Here is a 20455-nt window from a genome sequence, read left to right as displayed (position 1 = left end):
CCTTGGTTGCTATTAGCATATAAATGCTAAGCTGGGTCAGTTTCTTCCTGTCTGCTGTTCTGCCTTGCCATCACTTACACTGTACTTCAATAACCACAGTTCAGCCAAGATGTTTCAGATAGAAGTGAATAAAAGGAGAATATCAGTGTTTGCAAAAGAAACACATCACTGATTTTCAATATAAAACTAACACCCTTTCCAGTTCAACTTTCATTTCCTTTTGTTCTCCCAAGACTATTTCTATATATGACCTTTTACCTGAGACCGTATCTCTTAATAAACAGCTAAAAGCTACTCTGTTTCACATCAGGACAACCTTAATCTACTGCACTCATTGCCATAAAACACGTACAAAGGTCATGAGCTGTGATACGTAAGCAGGAGAGAGATGTGGAAACACATTATTTTTAGAGAAGACGGCAATACGTGAAAGGAAATGACAAACATAGTAACAAACCCCACGGTGCACCTCAATGCTACCAGCTCCATCTGTGGAATATCACGGTATTTTCCAGGAGAAAGAGTAAAATGTGTCTCCAGCCACGCAGAAGGACTGAATGCTACAAAAAGTTAAACTGCTAGTGCCAGGATCAAACACAATTCCAGAATTTGTAAAAGGTTACAAAGACTTCACTGAGGGAAAATTTTCATCTTCCATGCCCACCCCCACAATCTGCAACTAAACCATCCCTGTGTTATCAACACTGTCTCCAGCACAAATCCAAAATACAGCCCCATACTAGCTACTAGGAAGAACATTAACTCTACCCCAGCCTAAATCAGCACACCATCACATATAAACTGGCAGGGGAATAAGGTGTCAATGACCACACCCCATAAGAAGCCTGCAGCAGAACTTAAAATCAAAAGTAACCCAAATTAAACATTTACAAAGTAGCAAAAGAAGACTTCTCTCTTGCTGGCTTTACCTAACTCTGTCTGTATGTGCGCAGATGTGTCCAGTAACAAGACAGCTCAGATCAGTTCAGGGGAACATTTTATTCTACCTTTCAGTTTTGAAAACTGGAATCTGATTTATCTTTTTACTGTAATATTATTCATAAATGGAAAAAGGATGATCTAAAAGAGAGCTGTGGCGGAGATATGGGAAAAATCCAGGCTCTCCAGATCTGCATCTCACGTTACAGTTGCCTAAACTCAGTCTTGAAAAAGCTAAATTGTATTTTCAGACCTAAAAATCAAAACATTCACAAGGAAAAAAAATTTTCACACATGGAATTCATGCAATGCTACTTTCAAAAGAAATACCTGATCTGCAGTAAATTAGGGAGTCTTAAATGTCTTTATATTGTTCTAGTTACTTGTGTAAGGTTCTCAGTGCACAAAGAACAGAACCATTTCTTAACACTGAAACTGAGATGCTCACTGCTGGCAATTAAGGTCAAGTGCTGCTGGGATCCCCTGGATACATCAGATTTTCTAGAGACCAGACTTTGGGAGCATCTGGCCCCTCATGTCCCGTGCGTCACATGCTCCTGTTGCTCTCAGACTGCCCTGTGCCCAGTTTATGACAACGAGCTTTGGGGCACTGGAAGTACTCCAGGCAGAGCAGGGTGTACCAATCACCTTCTGGACAAACTGTGATCTTCACAGTACTCACAGGAGGGGTTTCTAAAGACCCATAGAATTTCTACTGAAGTCAATGAGCATTTCACTGCTCTTAATATGGGAAAAGAAATTCATTTACTGCTGGCTCCTTCTGAAGCTCCCATCTTCAGAGTTTTCCAGATGAAGCTAATGGCAGAGGCCAGCAAGAATTAAATGCCATAGACAGAAAAGTCTCTTACACTTCTTTATTTTGGATCCGTTCTGACTGCCTGCAATGTGTCCTTGTCACAATGACAACACTGACCGCTGATTTATAGAAATACAGAGGGGATAATGCTGACCATTTTGTGTAACCTGATTAACTGAATGACTAATTAAGGAGAAGCAGAACAAACACTGAGGAATCTAAACAGGAGGAACTAAGAGATTTGTTTTAGCTGAAAAATTTTCACTTTCTTGGTAATCTCCTTTTTCCCCCACAGGTATAGCAAGGATGCTCAGAAACAGCTAGCTACTGCAGATGCTCACATGCTTATTTTACTGTACCCTGTTTCTTGGTGCTGACTTTGATGCCCCCCTTTTGAAAGATGATGATGATGTACTGCCTGAGATGGACTGTTCCCAAGTGTTAAATCACAGTGCCATACCCCTCCAAGAAAACAAATCACCAAAACCCACACAACAAAACCAACAAAAAACAACAAAACCCTCAAATAAACCCAAATCAGTAACAGACAATGAATGAAAAACATTTCAAATAAAACAAGTGCAAGTACAGACCAGGACACACATATAGATCTTATTTTCCCTACATTTTAGCTACGTGAAATTACCAGGGACAATGAGTATTTGTTTCAAGAAAAAACTGTGAGAGCAAAAGCAGAATTCCTAAGCGCCTCAATTATTTGTCAGCTTATTCAAACAATTAACAGTATACTAGAAGTATAGACAGCAGGAGAGAAAGATACATTTGTTATGTGCTTGTCTTTCCTTTATATGTCCTGAATCTTGGCAAATTTCTTCCCATAATGTGTTAAAATTAAAATATGGATGGTGAAATTCTAGTGAAAGAAGTATCAGCATAATAATTTATTACAGAGCTTAGCATTAGCGTATTTGTGTAAATATTCAGGACTGCATTTAGTAATACCATTAGTGACAGATTTATAATCCTGTAAATGCTTCAGTGAATTTCAAGAGCAGAAACATTCCAGTTTAATAATACATACACAGGGTTGTCAAAGCCAGCAGAGCTAGAAGCACTGGAAAGCCATTTCAGAATTACACAAGGAATTGTTCAGGGTTTTTTTACTTGCCTTTCTGAATCACAGCCTAAACATAACCATCCTCCTCACTCCAGACTGAATTTCCTATAGGTGAAGGGTTTGGAGGCTTATAAACTTTCCCCTACAAATCTCATATTGCTCATTTCCCGTCAGCTCACATATTAAAATGTCATTCTGGCTGAATCACTATACACCCTTACTATAAACATGCCCATCTGCTCGCTGGTGGACAACTGCAAAGCAAATTCTAGCTGAAGAAATACTAAACAAAAAAACAGAGACAGACTTCCACAGGTGCTCCTTCTCCCCGTGCACTTTCCACCCATCTGCACATCCCTCATGAGAACCCACCCCTACTCTTGGGGGCTCCTTAGTCCACACAGGAGCAAACTGGCATGACTTGTCCAAATAAGGGGACACTGCACAAAATGGAAATGTTTGTTCAGATCTTCGGAAAGGATTTCCAACAATCTGCTCCTGCTGTCTCCTGATGGGAAAGAATTAATCCAGTACTGAAAGCTGACCATTAACACGATGCTAAAATGGTCCCAGACATGAAAGAAGAATAAAGGAAACTATCTCGACCCTGCAGGCTTAGCCAGGGCAGTGTAACATGGATTAGAAACGGATGCTATTTTTCCTGACGTAAATGAGGAGCTGCTCCTGTGTCTGCAGAATGTGTAACCCTGAGGTGACAGGGAAGGGGATTTATTCAGAGGGAGCCCATTAGTTGTGGAGTTGGTGGGTTCTCAGAAGCTTCTCCCAGATCTTGTCGTGCTATAGCTGAGGAAGGGAAAGAAGCATTTATAAGTCAAGAATCAGCTTTGCTCATGGGGGGAAATCAGCTGAAACATTGTGGCTTTCAGTGGAGGTGTGATGCAGTTCTTGTTACAGAAGCACTCCAACAGTTTTTACAGAGGTGGAGCTTTAAACCTAGCTGCAGAGGGACCAGTCAATCCAAGACCGAGAACTTTGTGACAATCTTACCTTACCTCAGGGGCAAAAGGCTCAAATCCTAGCTCAGTATGAATAATCTGCTCAGTGGTCAATGGGAAGGAGCAAGTGTTCCACTTTAAGCTAAGTTAGCTGATGCACTCTCCTTGACAAAAAAATGCACTTAGGGGTCTTGCCTGGCTGGGATGGGCACTGCACACTTTGCACACCCCAAGCACCAAGAGGTGCAGCCACGCCTGCACCAGGGGGTTGCCTGCATGTCAGAAATCTCAGAGCAGGCTTGCACAATGCCGTGCATTGAGCTTGTGCCGCCATTTAAACTGCAAAAAAATACTCTGTCAACTTATCCTCCCCACTGAAGTGGCAGCTCTGGCTAGAAGACTGGAAACAAACAGGATGAAGATGCAGGAAGGTGACTGCATCTAAAATAAGAGTTCTTTTTAAACTGTTTTTGCAAAAATCAGCAAGAAACCAATTTATGCAGCCCTTCAGGGACTGAAACCTGCCTGTTCTGAGATCATCAGAATGCACCTACAATATACTCACAATGACAAAATTGCACATGTATTTACTTGACTTTGGAAGATTAACTTCCAATTCCATTTAAATGCTATAATATGTTAATATTATTTTAATGTTATAATAATTTTCCAGATGTACTTGCTTTTTCTTCTGCATCAAGTGAACAGGGGATGCATTCTACCACCCAGAAGAAGAGGAATGGGAAAAGCCTTTTGCATTCCTGTCCCAAACATGTGATCAAACCAGGAACAGCATTACATTCTCATAATGCCAGTGTTTGTGTGCCAGTGCAAATATTTACGTGCTCTGAGCTGACTGGTTCTTGTAACTAGAAGTGCTACGTCAAGAAGGCATTGGAGGAAAAGGGTGAAAATACAACAGGGAGAAAAGAGATCTTGTAACCCTGAATGACTAGGTAATAGATTTCATGTTTTATCTGAAGACAATACTGAGCTGTAAACCATGCTATTGAAGGTGACATGTTTCACCTCAAGCCAGTGGAAGGAATAATTCTAGAAACCTCCCAAGAGTGAGTCTCATAACAGTTTGCCTGCCCAAATTTCCCTTGCCACTTGAACTAAATAAAAATCTTCACTGCCAATCTTTGATCATTAGAGAAGCCTAATGACTGTTGTTCCAAGGTGCTGTAGCAATACACAACTGGCTAGCGCTACAACATAGGACTGCATGCAGCTGCAGTCCAAACAGCAATTCAAGACCTTTGTATATTAAAGGTCCTTGTTCAAAATTATTATTTCTGCTGTTACCATAGGCTTTGTAGGCCTGTTTCTTCCAGATTACAAAATTGGCAGTACTGCAACTCAAGATTGACTAATCGTTCCTTACATAAGTTATCACTCAGTTTAGTAACACAAAAATCTATCAGGATCATATGGATTCACACTAGGAATTCTGTTCCAAAGCAAAACATAAGCAATGTTGTTTTAGGAACCCCTGACGCTTATAATGTGAAAATGCACAATTGTGCAGACGTACTATCAGAAAATCAGCTGCTTACACACAACACTGCCTAATAAAAACCAGGTATTTATGATCCTGACAACATGACCATGGAGTAAACACCTAATCAGAACACTCAACCCACTCCACCCATTTCTCTCTAACTACCATTGATCAACAGACTGAGACTCTTACTGATTAAGGAAACTGAAGCAAAGCTTAGATCAAGGTTTGCAGTAATAGCTGACTGCAAATGAGACCTGTAAACTCCAACAAACTCCAGTTTATTTCAAAACTTCAAAAATTATCCCATAATCCTTTATGGGATATTATAAGGCATTTCCAAATATAGATATATTTCTGAAGAAAGCACATGTTATACTTCCACCTGCTGGCCACCAAACTGGTTGATTATCTGGGTATCACTCTAATCGGTGGAACAAAATCCTTTCAGACAAGGTGTCTGAACCTGACAGTTCAATTTCCCACTGAAATAGAAACTATTCTAAGACAAATTTTCTTTTTTGTTAAAATTGTACTTTTTTAAAAAAATGTAGATGTTTCCAAAGAAACACTTCCCATAATTTTTAATTATAACATTACAGAATGCCTGAGCAATGAACAAGAGGAGGCTTTACAGCCCTGGGAACAAAGCAGGGACTGGAATGCAATTTGCAGAGATTTCCAGCTGCCTTATTTTCTGAATTATGATCCACTGAGAAAGCAAGCTAAGAAATCCCTTTTACCTGGCACAATTTGTCTTTCCCAATGACTAAGCAATATTTGAAAGAAGAAATCTAACTGGGATTAAGGTGTTCCTGTGCCTCCTCAGTGCACATACACAAGAATCGTAGTTCAACTATCAATAGCCCTACAAAATCATGTCTCTTTTCCCCATCTCTAACACAAATTAATTTTCAGCCTCCTTAAAATAATATTTTCTTTAAGCTGCCAGTCTGTGCCTGATTCAAATGCTCTTGCTCCTTCTGGAAGCCTGTAGCATTGTGGATTTCCCCTAGCTATGACCAGCACAGTAAACAAGATGCAACTTGCTCCACTGGAGCTGTTTTGTTTTTCCCTTTCCAATACACTGCTCCAAGAGAAGCTTGATGCTTCCATGACTTTATCTAACAATCCACATATTCTTATTTTCATTTGACAGCAAGAATAGTGGGACAAGGCTGTGGGAATTCAGAGAAAAATGTAAACATGGAAAAGTGAGGAAGGAGTGAGAGTGAAGGCAATCACGGGAAAGGCAGCAGTGTAGTGACTCAGGGTGAAGTGCTGGCAATACAGTGAGGGATGTGTGGGAAAGGATGACGGAATACCCAACAAGGAAGTGAGTGAGGTCATCTAAATCTCTCCTTGCCCTCTTGCTGTTCCCAAAACAGAAGCCAAAAAAGCCACTTAAATAAATGCAGATGAGTTTGATAAAGGGCAAGTCCACAGTTTCTTCACTTGCCTTGCCATCCACTCCCCCATCCCACCATGGTTCATGCTTGAATGCAACACCCTTAAAATCAACGGGGCCTCAGTTTATGAGAGCATTGTCCTGAGCATCCTACACTCTTCACTGCTTACAATAGGATTACTTGGAAAATTTCTATCCACCTACCTGTAGCTACCTCAGTGGCTTTTCCAGAAGCAGTAACTTTGCCTACAAATAGCTTGCTGTCTTCTGGACACTGTGACATAGGTCATGACGAATAATTCTCGGAGGCATTTGTTCTTGTGTAACACAGACCAGCTTCTACTGTATGTAATGGTTCATGCATTAGCAATCTGGCAATCACTTTTCTCTACTGAATCTCATTATCACTTGGCTTTCTCTTCAAGTGTACCATCTCTAGTTTATTATACAAATTGGCTAGGATATGGGATATCTGCTAGGATACAAAAAATGTAACCTTTGAGAATAGTATGAAGTGCCCTTTCATAGAGTTGCCTGACAAATTAAAAAAAAAAAAAACCAAACAAACTTCTTAGTTCCTTTGCTACATGAAGTTAAATGATTGTACTTCTTGTATTTGAGCATGTGCCTTGATTAAACGAAAGCTTCCCACCCAAATTAGATGGACAACGAACAAGGTCAAATTTTTGCAGCTGGCTGCCAGCAGAATTTGGAAAATAACAAGGTCCAAAGACGCAAACACAATGTGCGCCCTTGGGTTTAGGCGTGGCACTCTCAGGCAATCATCTGTCTCCAGAGGAAATGCAGTGGGCAACACTTCCCATCTCACTTGAGTAATTATATCTTTTAGCTATTTTGTTGGAGTAATTCTGCTTGTCACCACATAATTTGATAGCTTGTATCTCTCAACAGCTTGGGAAATTTCCCAGATCTCCACCTTCCTGCAATCCCAATTACTACTAAATCCTTAGAATTGAAAGACTATCTTGACTTTTGGAACTGGCTGAGGCCTGAAGGAGAAGGAAGCGCATCTGAAGCTTTTCTTCTGGGCCCTTTTTATTTAGAAATATGTTCTTTCCCTGGTTCTGTTGTTGAAGTTAACATCAGTGGCTAAACATCACTGTCACTGGCCAGGCAGATCATTTCCACTACCCAGAAGTTACTGTGATGCTGGAAGGCTATCAGTGATTCTATCTCCTTCCACAGAAGCATTTCAGCCGAGTGCTACTAACAGCTAAAAGACAACTAAATACAGCTAAATATTTCCTCACTGATTCACAACATTAGAAAACCAGCAACCCGTCTAAAGGCAGCTGAGCCCAACTCACACCGATTCAGCAGACCCTCCTGTGATACACCATAGAGGCAGAGATGTTATCAGCTGATTTCACCTGAATGGCAGAACCTGGGCTCACACCAAACTTCCTGTTGAGTCAAGGTCAAAGACACTGTATTTTTATAACTTATTTTCTGATAACTTCTATTCCAGACAGTGAAGGCTAAAGTGATTTTAACAGTGGGTAAAATGCTACCAAGGATAGGCATGTAGTTCAACCCTCCCAAACTCAAGAATTCACACCCTGTAAGACAGTAATTATCTTCACAGTAAACATAAAATAAGAAATGAGGCAACTGCAAACCATCCTCATGACCATTTCCTGCACAGACTTGAGGTTGTTTCCTGTGGTAGAGACAGCACAAGCCAGAACAAGGCACTTCTGGCTGCCCAACTTGTTAGTTTTTGAATTTTAGAATGCTTTGATGTTACACACAAGCCCTCTTCCCACCATAGGCGTAATACTCTAACTGTATCACTTTCTTTAAGAGCTCCAATGTACTTTCTTCAAAGAGTAACCCTTATTTAATGCTTCTCTTCAAGTGCATTCAGAAACGGCTGAGTCAGAACACCTGACTTTGTAACTCAGGTACATGTTTGAGACAGGCAGACTTCACACAAAGGCTAAGGCTAGAAAGCTCACACTGTCCTAGAGTTAAAGTACAACATAAATGATAACTGTGTCAGAAACCCTGAACGCCTCTTAAAATTACTCTGCCTCCTCATTTAAAAATATTTAAATTTTAGTGAACGTCTTTCCTGCATAAGTGTGTACCCAACAAAGAATAAGATGTTTAATAGAATGAACTTCAAGACTGGAAATGAAAATTAGCCTATCAGCAGAATCAGTGTGTAAACTGCCTACCAATCAATAATACAGAACATTACGACAAGAGTCTGCCTTCCACTTATCTAAAAGATTTCTGAATTGAAGTCTGAAATAAGCCTGAATTATTGATTTGCTGAGAGAAAATGAAATACTAGAGGTACTCACTTTTACCAAAATTATTCTTGCTAGCTCTTCACATACAGGTTTTTCTTCATCCTTCTTCAAGTCTTCTAATTCAAACAAGGTATTGTAATTTTCCAGCATTTTTGTCATTATCTTGTTGCAGATCTCCTGTTCTTTTATCCCTTCAAATCCAGAGGGCACACTAGAATTGAAGAGATGACAAAGCAAAGTGTTACAGTGACTCAGCATACAAAAGGTCATGCAGAGGGTCTCTGACCATTTCATTTGTGGCAGGCTGCATAGCAGGCACAGGAAACTTTCTTGGAAAGGAGGATTGTGCTGATAACACCTATCACAGTTTGCAGTTTTTGTTATCAATATTAAATACCGAACCTGTTGGCCAAACTACCCTGTCCACAGAATCCAGGCAGGGATAGAATTGGGACAGCCACCAAATGAGGTGCCACCAACTCTGCTCTAAGCTGGGCTTCACGACTGACAGCTCAGGCATTTAGATGCTCTGAACTGTTAATTCAAGTGTCAGATTCCTCCAAAACTTGGTTTGTGATAACCTCAAAGGTGCACAAGAAGGATAAGAGAAAAAATTAAGAAATCCCACACACTAAGCAAAACACTGAAAGTTAAACAAGGTCTTTGCCTTCAGATGACCCAATGCTGTACACCAGATTTTTTAATCTAACTTTTCAGTTGCCATTTCTTTTGAAAGTAGGGTCATAGCTCAAAGGGCTTTCTAAAACATGGAGATGGATGATGCCTTTTGCAGAAAAGCCTAAAAGATTAAAAGAAAAAGTGGTTCCTACACTCCATTTTCTGGGAGAATAACCAACTACTTGGCTGCTGAAGAAGTGGCTTCCTTCTGTCTTGAAACAGGCCCCTTTGCAGCTTACCACAGACCTTAAAGGCACACAGAAAAGGGAAGATACTGCATGTTTCCTTGTATTTCACACAACTCTCTCATGCAGCAAAAAATGCATGTCACTCGCAACAGCTTCATAATTCATTGAAGCATCTGGTGATTATCTGCTGGAATATATTTCTGCACACTTTACTGGACAATTTTATTGGCCCCAAACTGACTTAAATTCCATTTTAATGCAAAAGTTCAATCCCTGAAGCATCTTCTGCAATCATGCAGTGTTTCCCACTGAAGTCAAAATCAAAACAAAGTTTCAAGTACCTTCTGGCTGAAGACAAGTTGTTATGTGAGAAGAAAACACAACCCAAACCTCCAAAAGCAAAACAAATTCCCCGTGAGCTATTTTACAGGGATGTAACTCGAAAGTAAATAGTTGCTTATTGCAAAGAACAAACAAAAATTTACAGATAACTACCTACCCTAAAACTGTAACTAGTTTATTGGGACCAGATGTACATTTCAACATGAAGGCAATTTGTCATTAAAAAGTGCCTTTTTGTAAGGGCTATTGATCCTTCTCAATGCTTTATTCTCTGCCCTACATCTACGTGCCAACAGGGAGAGCAACCCACAGAGCAGAACACATCTTTGTAAACTCCACAAGAGTCTCTACTACTGTAATTTCAACATTTAATACATCCGAGAGTAGCAGAACCTGAATTTTAAAGGATTGAATTATTTTACGCTGTGGAATATTGGCAGCTGTAAAAATGTGTCAGTCCCATCTGATTGATTTCATTAGTGTGGAAGCTGGCCTCAGACTAAATAAAGAACAAATGAGATGACTTCTGTTGATGGATGTGCATGTACACTCAGGCGAATTCACTCCGAAGAATGTCACATATTCACTAAAACCCAGTAACTGGCCTGAAGGAAGTGTATGGATGCAGCAAGTCCATGCAATTACCCTGATGGAAGGAAACCCCTCCTGCTATGCTAAATGATGTGCTCCAGTGTTGGTGTGCTGCAAAGACTGCTTGCTTGCTAGTTCAGGCAAATCCTGACTACTACCTTCCTGATTTGTTTCTCCAAAACAGAGTACAACTTAAATAATGGCACCCCTATGAATCTCATTCCCAGGAAATGGACTGAAAATGTAATAGAGCATGTGCAAAATCAAAATAAAGACCCCAGATAGCAGAATTTTCACCTAAACCACATCAGCTGGGAGCTACAGCCAACGGTTCCCCACTGGCAACAGCTAATCCCAAAAAACTCTACCTGGTTGAAAACCAGTCCATTCTATAAAGTTTCCATAAAGCACAAAAACAGTATTTAATTTCTGCTCAATGCCATGGCTTTCCTGCCCTTCCTTCCCCACACTACCTTGTCAGCTAAAATTTATTAAATCAAACCTGTGAAAAATCCAACATCCTATTCTGAACAATTCTGTATGAGTAGGGTGAGATACATATGCAAAACACAAGGCTAAAGCTCGTGGCTTCAGTCTTTTTTTACACCTCTCTTTGAGTGTAACTAAGCAAAGGACCATGAATTGATTTATTTTAATGGAAATTTAACATATTTTATTCATTGCCACTTCTCTGCCACCTAAACAGGCGTATCTAACGAAGTTTCTAACATATTTCTCCTATAATTGCTATTATTAGATCTCAATCACAATAAGGACTATTAAACTCTTTGAGCTCTCCATGGTGACATTTTGCTTTCAACAAATATATGCTGAGCTGAAGATAAGCTTATATTATGAGCACACACCACCCTGCCTATTTATACAAAGTAAACCCCATCTGCTGCCACACTGCATGATCTACCAGTTTGACCAGACTTTTCTGAAAATGTGTGTAAAAAAATAGCATTTTACTTCAGCTCTTCTCGTTCTGAAAAGTCACGACATCTACAAATGTCACTTCAGCTGACTAAAAAAACCCAGATCTATGAGAAAATATTCACTCACACTTCCACTTTCCTGATGCACACCCTATTCCTTGGAAATTTTCCATGATCATTTGTAAAGATCTTGTTAAAACATCACAGTATAAAACTGTTCATAGCCTTGGTTCCCTTATGTCTATTTTCATGTTAATTAGGCATTACAATTGCATTGCTTTGCGAGTTAAACACACAATTTACTCCAGTTACAAAATCCTCAACAGAAGGACTTCATCCCCTTACAGCCCCACACGCACAAATTATTTCAGTAGCAGCACCAGAAGCATCAGTTTCACTACCACAAACACCAGAAGGGTGGCATAAACCTGCAATTTCTGTGGTTATTTCTAGAAGAAAAAGTGTTGACAAGTACAGATCTATCTTAGCTGGAAAACTCCCACTGAAGTTATCACAGTGGCTTGCAAAGTCATCAACAGATACACAGCACAGGCAGAGAAGGAGCAAATTCTCTAGTGAGATTCCTTGGACCCTGCCCTTCCCAGAGAGATATTCTAAATGATCTGTGTGCAAAGCACAGCATGTCCACGTTAAGTATTTGGAAAAAATGTGCCTTGTCTAAATGAGGCCCCAGCATTAACAATATCTGACGTAGTTAAGAAGGGTCAAGGGCAAAGGTGCATCAGTACCACACGCTTTGCAGGATATTAAAAATTGAAGTTATTGGTGAAGTCATTTTAAAGCAGAAAAAGCAGTAGTTCTCAAAGTTAAAACACTACTTGGCAATCAGATCAGGCTGTCAGCTCTTCACTTCAAAATCTGATACCCAGCAGCATTTCACACTCCTGCACAATGTCCTACAAGCATGGCTGGCCCACCCAGTGCAGCTCCTGTCCATGTAGACACCACACTCACATGTTCTTTGGCTTTTCCAGATGGAATCCATGTCTCCTTCCACAGGGATGCTCAGGAAAGCTTTTTCAAAGGGTTAAACCACAGCAAGGTTGTGTGTCACAGCCTTTACTCAGAAGTAAAGTGACCTGAGGTCAGATTAACTCACTGTGAAAGAATTCCCTACATCTCAGGCATCTAGTTAAATGAATTCACCTCAGGGTCTCTGTAAACAAGCTGTAACAGGCTGAATGCAGAGTGTGCTTTCCAGACAGCGAACCTCCAGATTCTACTGAAAGCGGTGTAGTGACACACGTAAACATGATTGCATGTGGCACAGGACAGGCATCAATAGGCTCTGTCACCATCTACCACACCTGGGAAACTTGCTTCAAGAGGCCAGGAGGATTTGGGAAGTAGTCATCTGTCTATAATGAACTGAACTGAGATCACTGAACTGATTTCCCCAGGCAGCAACTGCTGACAGTTCCCTGTCACAGCTGAGAACCAGAGATTTCCATGTGAAAGGGTCATCTCATTACGAATTCCCAAGAGTGTTTGACCCCACCCTGTCTGAGATGAAGGATGCAGTTACAATTTCCTCAACTGGCTCTGCAGAAGCAGCTTGGAATGGAATGACAGCACTGTAATCCTAATTTACAATCAGAGGGCAATATACTCTATAAACTACTTTTATTGCTTGTACAGTACCTTTTGTAGAGAAGCACCACAAAGTCATCATACCATTCTCCCAGGGAATCCTGCCAGAAATGAAGGGGCTCAAAGGACAGGGAACACTGCATGGATTTTTTGTTTCTCCAGCCTCGGCATAACATTTTCATTCGTACCTCAGATGCCCTCAACAAGTACAACTGGAGATTTTGAGAGCCAAGTTGCAGTAATTTACAGAGGTTACAACTTGAGGCAGTCTGTTCTGTGCCTCTAGGTGGACTTTCTGCGTCTGTAACAGATGTGACCTCATGGCCGTAACTCATCCACTTCAGCTGAAAGGGATTTGTCCTAACACACCAGTCCACAAACTGGTGCAGCTGAAAACAGGCAGGTATGCACTCACATCTGCAGACTCTGCTGCAAGATCACAGTCTAATAAGTAGCTAAAGATACAGCAACACTCACTTGAGACAGGTGTTCATCTCAGTTTGTGTGACTCATTTACGTGCTCTGCATCATTTGCAGAGCATCATTATGTCTCACCAATCTGGGTGAAATGCAATGACAGATACAACTACTGAGATTTTGCAGACGTGTTTTAGCTCCTGTGATATTGGAGAATCCTCGAGAGCCAACTCTGGGGCACGTACCTGCCTGCCAGTAAAAATCTGTTGCAGATTATTTTCTTTAGGATCAGATTTATTAGCCTAAGTCAACTCATTAATTCTGCTCTATCAGCATTGCTTGCACAATAATAAATAATTAATAACAAGTAATAGCACTTATAAATAATAATAAAACAATAGCACATAATGAATGATAATAATTAATAATAAAATGTAAAATGCAGGCAACACAGGTAACACAAAGCAGTTAGAGTAAAGCTGCCACAAAGGCTTTACTGACTGGCTTCATTTATATGCAAAATATTTTGCTTCAGCAAAAGATCCATTTTTCATCATAAAATTACAGTGACAGCAGGCATCTTAGAGTGAAATCTACATAAAGTGGGACAAAGGGCAGTCCGTAGCCCAACATCCCCTTACAAAGTACATTGCTCTCATCTCCAAATATTTCAAAGCAGAGGCTCTTCAAAAACACTCCTTGTGATTGTATTTGAGCTGTACTGCCAAACTCAAATATTCATGAGTACTTCATATGATTATGGATGAGAACATTTATAGCCTTGCTATATTGTGCTTGATGTTTTAAACTGTCATTATAGGGTTCAGCATACTGAATACTCATAAAAAATTACTTTACAGTGCTGAAAAATGCAGTATTTAAAACGTATATGAATCCTGTAAGAAAGGTTATGGCTGCATGCTGCAATTTGCAATAATTAATGTTTAAACAACAACATTCAGTACTCAGTTTGCCCCCGATCCTGGATGCACATTTGTTTTGAAGACTGATGTAGGATTGGGGCTGCACTGCCTGAAAACAAAGCTCAACCACATAATGGTTCAAAGGCTAACATTACTTACTGAGGAGTACTAATTCAGCCCCTCTGCTTTTACTTCAGTTTCATATACCCAATCTGTGCAGGCTCAAAGGCTGCCAGAAACCAAGGTAAGATACGCATGCACAGCTTCAGAACGGTTTTTAATTCTTTCTAGTTCAGATGTCTGAAATACCTACAGCTACCCTACAATTTACCATTTTCTCCACATCCAAAGATAATATAATTTCCTTGTTACCCTTTGTATAATTCCTGTTATCTAGTCATCACACATAAATAACTGCATCTAATTCAAGCATTTTAACCGGACACCTGCATTTGCCTGCCACTTTTGGGGGGATGGAGCAATCCCTCACAACATGTTTAATCTCTGTTGGAATGAAACACGACCAAGTAGAACGATGGAGGCCACACACAGAGATCATTGTTTGAGAGAGAGCTGCAAAAAATGGGTGCATATGGATCCTCTGATTACTCTGTTAGACCTCATGTCTTACCACACCAACCAAAGGAGAGGATAAGGACAGCAGCTCCTCTGATACCCAGCTCCTGGAGAACAGAGAGGAGGAGAGAAAACCCAGCTGGTCCTCTCCTTTTCAGCACAAGCTGTTAGAGCCAAGCAGAGCCCACGCAGCAGGCCTTACCTAAGGCTACGTCTCTCCAGGAGCTGGAATTCAGGTCAATGGACAGTAACTTCCTCCAAGAGTAACCACGTTGCTGCAAATTTAGCAGCAGATTAGCCCAGTGACTGAAAAGACAACTATTTTTGTTCCTTCGTGTTCATTGTTCCTCCAGGGCTGTATTTCTCAATATACTTGACCTTTGCCATCCATCACAATAAATCTGAACAATCCAAGTTGGGAGAAAACAGTGAATCAAATCTCAAATCTTTTTTTGAGCTGTTTGACCTTGCCCTTTACATGTTCTTATATCTTACATCACACTTCATTACAAGGAATGCAAATAGCAATTTTTTTTCCCTTCTATTCATTAAAAATACAGAAATAACAAGATAATCTTTCTTAGAAAAGCACCAGTGCAGTCTGTCAAATGGCAAGTAAGGAAGCAGGGGAAGTACTGGATAAGATAAAAGCAGTAAGGGTTGAAAGTTTAGGAAATGGGATACATTACAAAGGATATGATGTAGAAAAGCAGAATGAGATTAAGAGAATTAAAATAAAGCCTAAATATCCGGAAAGTGGCCAAGCAGCATGATTTATTCAACTGTTAAACAACTTTGGTTATGAAGTAGGAGATACTATGCTTAAGTAGCTAAATTGTCACTAAAAATACCTTGCCAAAAGAAGTCCCTCACTATCAGCAGATGGGTTTTATCTTCTCTGACACTGTGCATTAGCTACACAGACTCTGACATTAATTTTAGACATGAGTGTGAATTTCTGACAGAAAAATCTCAGATCTGCCTGCTTTGGCAGTGTAATTGCTGACAAGTTGGATGCTGAGCCTTCTTTCCTTGCTGTGGAGAAACCCCCCATGCACTGCTCTGAACAAACAACGCAAAGCAAGAGGAGCGTTCGCTTCCGTCTCCTGCCAGTATTTAATTTCTGCAGCTTCTCCATGGGCTCCCTGCAGCCTTACTCTGTAGCTCTGAAATGTGTTCTGAGGATCTCCTTCTGGATGCTTGATCAACCAACTGGTTAAGCCCAATACCTAAAAACAGTGCTGCAAGTTCTTTCCTCCCCCTATCAAATCTTTGTTGGACAGATGGTCACAGTTCCAACAATGTAAGACTGCATCCATTAACATAGGAGAAAAGGGTATTTGAACTGTTACTCACAATCTTTATTATAAGTCTGGACCACGAGACTGAACTGCCTTGAAAAGATCAAGGTTTGATGAAACACGTAGCTGAATTACCAGATGGTGAAACTTAGTTTAAATAAAAATCTACATCCCTAATTCTAACCTATTTGGGTCTTTAAAAAACACGTTAGCCATTTGGTAAGTGTCAAGCCTTGCTTTCAATGCCTCTTTTGCCACATGAGGATTTATTTCAACGTGTCACATCTGCTGGGCTGGTTACACTCACATACAGACTCATGAGCCTTTGGGTTTTCACCTCCAGTGAACTCTGCCTTCCTCAGTCTTCTGTGATGGAATGAGGTGTTTCCATCTCTGTACCTTATAAAAACTCTTGTACCTCTTCCGTGCTGTTTTAGGAGCAGAGATCAGCTGTGGCAACAACCATAGTCTTTAACACACACATACACTTCGGTTTAATATTAGGAAAGCCAATTGCAATTCTGACCTGCAATTCTCTGCCGTCTACACCAAAAAATACGCACAGCTAATTTTTAAACTCTCCTGAAAACAGTGATGAGTAAACTAAAAATTATTCTAATAGCCACTTTGGGAGCTTGAGTCATAGAGACTTAGCCATTGAATTCAAATTTTTCTAATTACTTTGTTCCGAACACTGCTAATACATTTAGACAGGAATTCCCAAACTACCCATATGAATGCAAGTTTAATAAACTGTTTTGCTTTTCCTTGTCAGAAGTTTGCAGTATTGTGCTTCCAGTAATTCTCATATTCATGCATTCCCATGCATATTACTGTCTTTTGAGCATGTTTTGTTTTGGAGACGAAAACAATTCTTTTTAAAAAATACACTTTATCTTTTTGTACTAACACAGCAAATGCTTTAATTCACCTCCATCATGTACCAGCAACACTTTAAGACAAGGAAGCTGCATAGTCACTAGGACAAGCTTTAGTTTAAATGTCTCATTCCTGTACGTTCTCTCCCTATTTAATGGAAAAATATGCTCCTTAAAAAGACAGCAGTCAACATCTTGCCTAGGTATGTGGAACTGTCTCAGGATATTACAGGAACCTAATTGCTGTTTTCTCTCTTTAAAGAAATCTACTTCTTTCTGAGAGGAAGCTCAGGGGGATAGATTAAATTAATTGCTTCATGAGACTAAGTTTTACTAGAGATACTATTACAGTATCAATCCAGAGCGATATTTTACAAAGATCAATACAAATGCAACATTGATACAAGGAACTCACTTGTCTCTTCTTGGTGATATCACACACAAGACAGATGACTGAACTAAACTGCTTAGGTGTCTCCCATGTCCAAGATCTTGGATGCCAGCCAGTGGGTTCATGGCAGAGGTGAAGGTGCTAATGCTGCACTGCATCATTGCAGTGACTCAACACTCAGGGGTGTTCTTGCACCTGGAAATAACTGCTCTGGCTACTGCTGGAAGCCCCACCAGCAGATGTAAAACACGCCTTCAACACAAGCACCCAAGTGAAAGAACCCAGGAAAACTATCAAGTCCAGTAAGGAGCTTTAAGAGACCAGGGGATCCCCACAAGCTCCAGAGCACTTTCTGGGTACACCAGAAGGACAGAGAGCTCAGTGACTGCCTCCACCTGATCACCCTGACAAATTAGATTTCTGACATCTACATTTCTGGTCACCTGCAAGCCAACAGGGAAAAGTAAAAAGCCCAACTTACTGAAAGCAGTTTGGTCCAAATACAGTGGCAAGATTGCAAAGATTCATCCTGTTCTCTACGTGATGTTCAGCAACCTTTACCAGAAACTGGCACAGGTACTTCAGCAGGCAGTAATGAGCATCAGGCAGCTCTTTAAGGAGTTCTTTCAAGTAACTTTCCTTCTGCATGTCATTTCTAGAGTCTAGGAAAAAGAAGAGAAGAAAAAAACATGTATATGGTTTTCTTCACTGTGGCCAACTTAATTACATGGGGGAGCAAGCAGCGGGAGCAAAAATTCACTCCTGCTTCTGCTCAGAGACACACAACCCTTCAGTTTTCCTCAGGGAATGCACATGTTTCTCTTGAGGCGCCATTTCATTCTTACCTTTATGCTGCAGCCTTTTTCCTGAGCAGATTGAGCAGTTGCTACCAGTCAGCTAAGAGCTTTAGAGCATGTTTATCCCCACCTGGCACAGCTAAATCTGCTTTAACTCCCTCTCTACCAGATCCTCAGATTCCATGCTCCTTCTGGATGTCATCCCTACTTCCCAAACCCTTCTCATACTATTAGTTTCCCTTCCCATGAAAACCTTCAAAAATAAGAAAGCAAGAATGGTCAAAGAGTCTCCTGAAATGCACAGTGTTATAATAGCACTACAATACCTTGTGTGGATGACAACTCTGCCATAGATTGAGGAAGGAGTCTTCCTTATGGGAAACAGACTTTTCTGGGCACTGCCACACATCAAAACGTGGCCTCATGTTAGAGAGTAGCCTTGTTATACTGTACATTCTTCTACAATTTAGGTATGGATAAAAGGTTTCCACGCTGAACTGAGTCACATCCAAGTATTAAAGTAAAAATTGCATGAACTTCACAGATGCTGTGTTTGTACAGACACAGGCGATGAACACAAGCGTGGCCTCACACACAGCTTCTGCTTAATTGTGTCCTGCTGCTGAAATTGAATTCACGTGCAAATTTTTTTGCTCCATTCCTCCATGACAAGAATACCTTCCAAAAAGTGATTTGCACCCACCAAAATCTTGGGTTTACGTGTCAATAAAAGCAAAGTTGGAAAACAAGTCAGTATTGCTTTCCCCTTATACCAAAACAGGATGCATTCGTCCTTGAAAATATAAATTTCTACTTTCCACGAAAGTGAAATGTTACTGAAACTTTCACATATGCATGAAAACCCCAAGGACCCTGCAACATCCTTTCCAGACAGAAGACCTCCTGCCCTGAAGGTTTTCTGCACTGATCTAATTATAAGCAGTGGCCATTAGCATGAGGCCATCTGTGCATTTCTAGCACTTTTTTCTTTATTTATCAGCCTTATGGGTTGCTGGTGCTGCTCTGCTGTATGCCCTGCTACCAGCAGACAGAGAAGACTGGCAGGAAAACATCCCACAGCTTGTGTTGCAAGCAAAAAAGAACATTTTACATTTGCTCCATGTTTTTAAGAGAGAAAAAAAAAGGAAGGGAAAAGAAAAATCTTTGAACACTGTTTAATGTATGTATAAACACTTCAGAAGTCTTGTCTTTGTTTTTACCTTTCATTTCTCAGAAATATTCCAGGGTTGGCCTGAACAGTGTTTCAGGAAAAGAGGTGCTTTGAAAAGAGGTTAGCTGTGAAAATTAGCAGTCTGTATAAAAATATATGAAAGTGACTCCTGAGAACTCAGCCGCTGGGTTGCAATATTATTTCTGTTTTACAATCAGACATTTTTTGTGGCTAATGAACAGAATTTATCCTGCAAACAGTTTGGCAAACAAATGAGGTTTTTTATATACTTATTTGTCACCTTATACAGCTGAAACTTGAGGGACTTTGTCTGTGTCCAGGCTTAGGACTCCTACTTTACCTGACATGCCTAATACTGTACATAGCAAGAAAGCCTTTTCATATGCATGCTGAATTCACTTTATATGTCTGTTTTGGTACCACAGACTTAGTATGAATTCTTTCATCACAGCAGACTAAAGTTTAAAATGCCAGTCAAATTACAGGACCAAACATTTTAAGCAACTGATTAATTATATCCTTTTCTTCTACAGATAATAAATTAGCTCCTTCAGAAAAGTCAAATATCATGCATCAAATATGCATTAAGCAGATGAGACAAAAAAAAATCTTATTTGCTTGCTTATCACAACCTTTTTTACAGTTACAGAG

At 40.2% G+C, this 20455-nt stretch overlaps 1 protein-coding gene across 3 annotated transcripts in view; it reads right to left on the bottom strand.

Moving 5' to 3' along the window:
• Nucleotides 1-20455, bottom strand: part of FAM13A (family with sequence similarity 13 member A) — a 146261-nt gene that overhangs the window by 85698 nt on the left and 40108 nt on the right. For all 3 annotated transcript variants that reach the window (XM_040064094.1, XM_040064093.2, XM_040064095.2), the window contains exons 4-5: nt 18297-18477; nt 9033-9192 (exon numbers count right to left, since the gene is read on the bottom strand). In XM_040064094.1, coding sequence (XP_039920028.1) covers nt 9033-9192; nt 18297-18477 — 341 coding nt within the window. The remainder of the gene's footprint in view (nt 1-9032; nt 9193-18296; nt 18478-20455) is intronic.

The sequence above is a fragment of the Hirundo rustica genome, chromosome 5 (genome assembly GCF_015227805.2).
Source record: "Hirundo rustica isolate bHirRus1 chromosome 5, bHirRus1.pri.v3, whole genome shotgun sequence".
Classification (NCBI taxonomy): domain Eukaryota; kingdom Metazoa; phylum Chordata; class Aves; order Passeriformes; family Hirundinidae; genus Hirundo; species Hirundo rustica.
The sequence above is the reverse complement of the archived record's forward strand: the minus strand, read 5'-3'. Positions and strand labels throughout refer to the sequence as shown.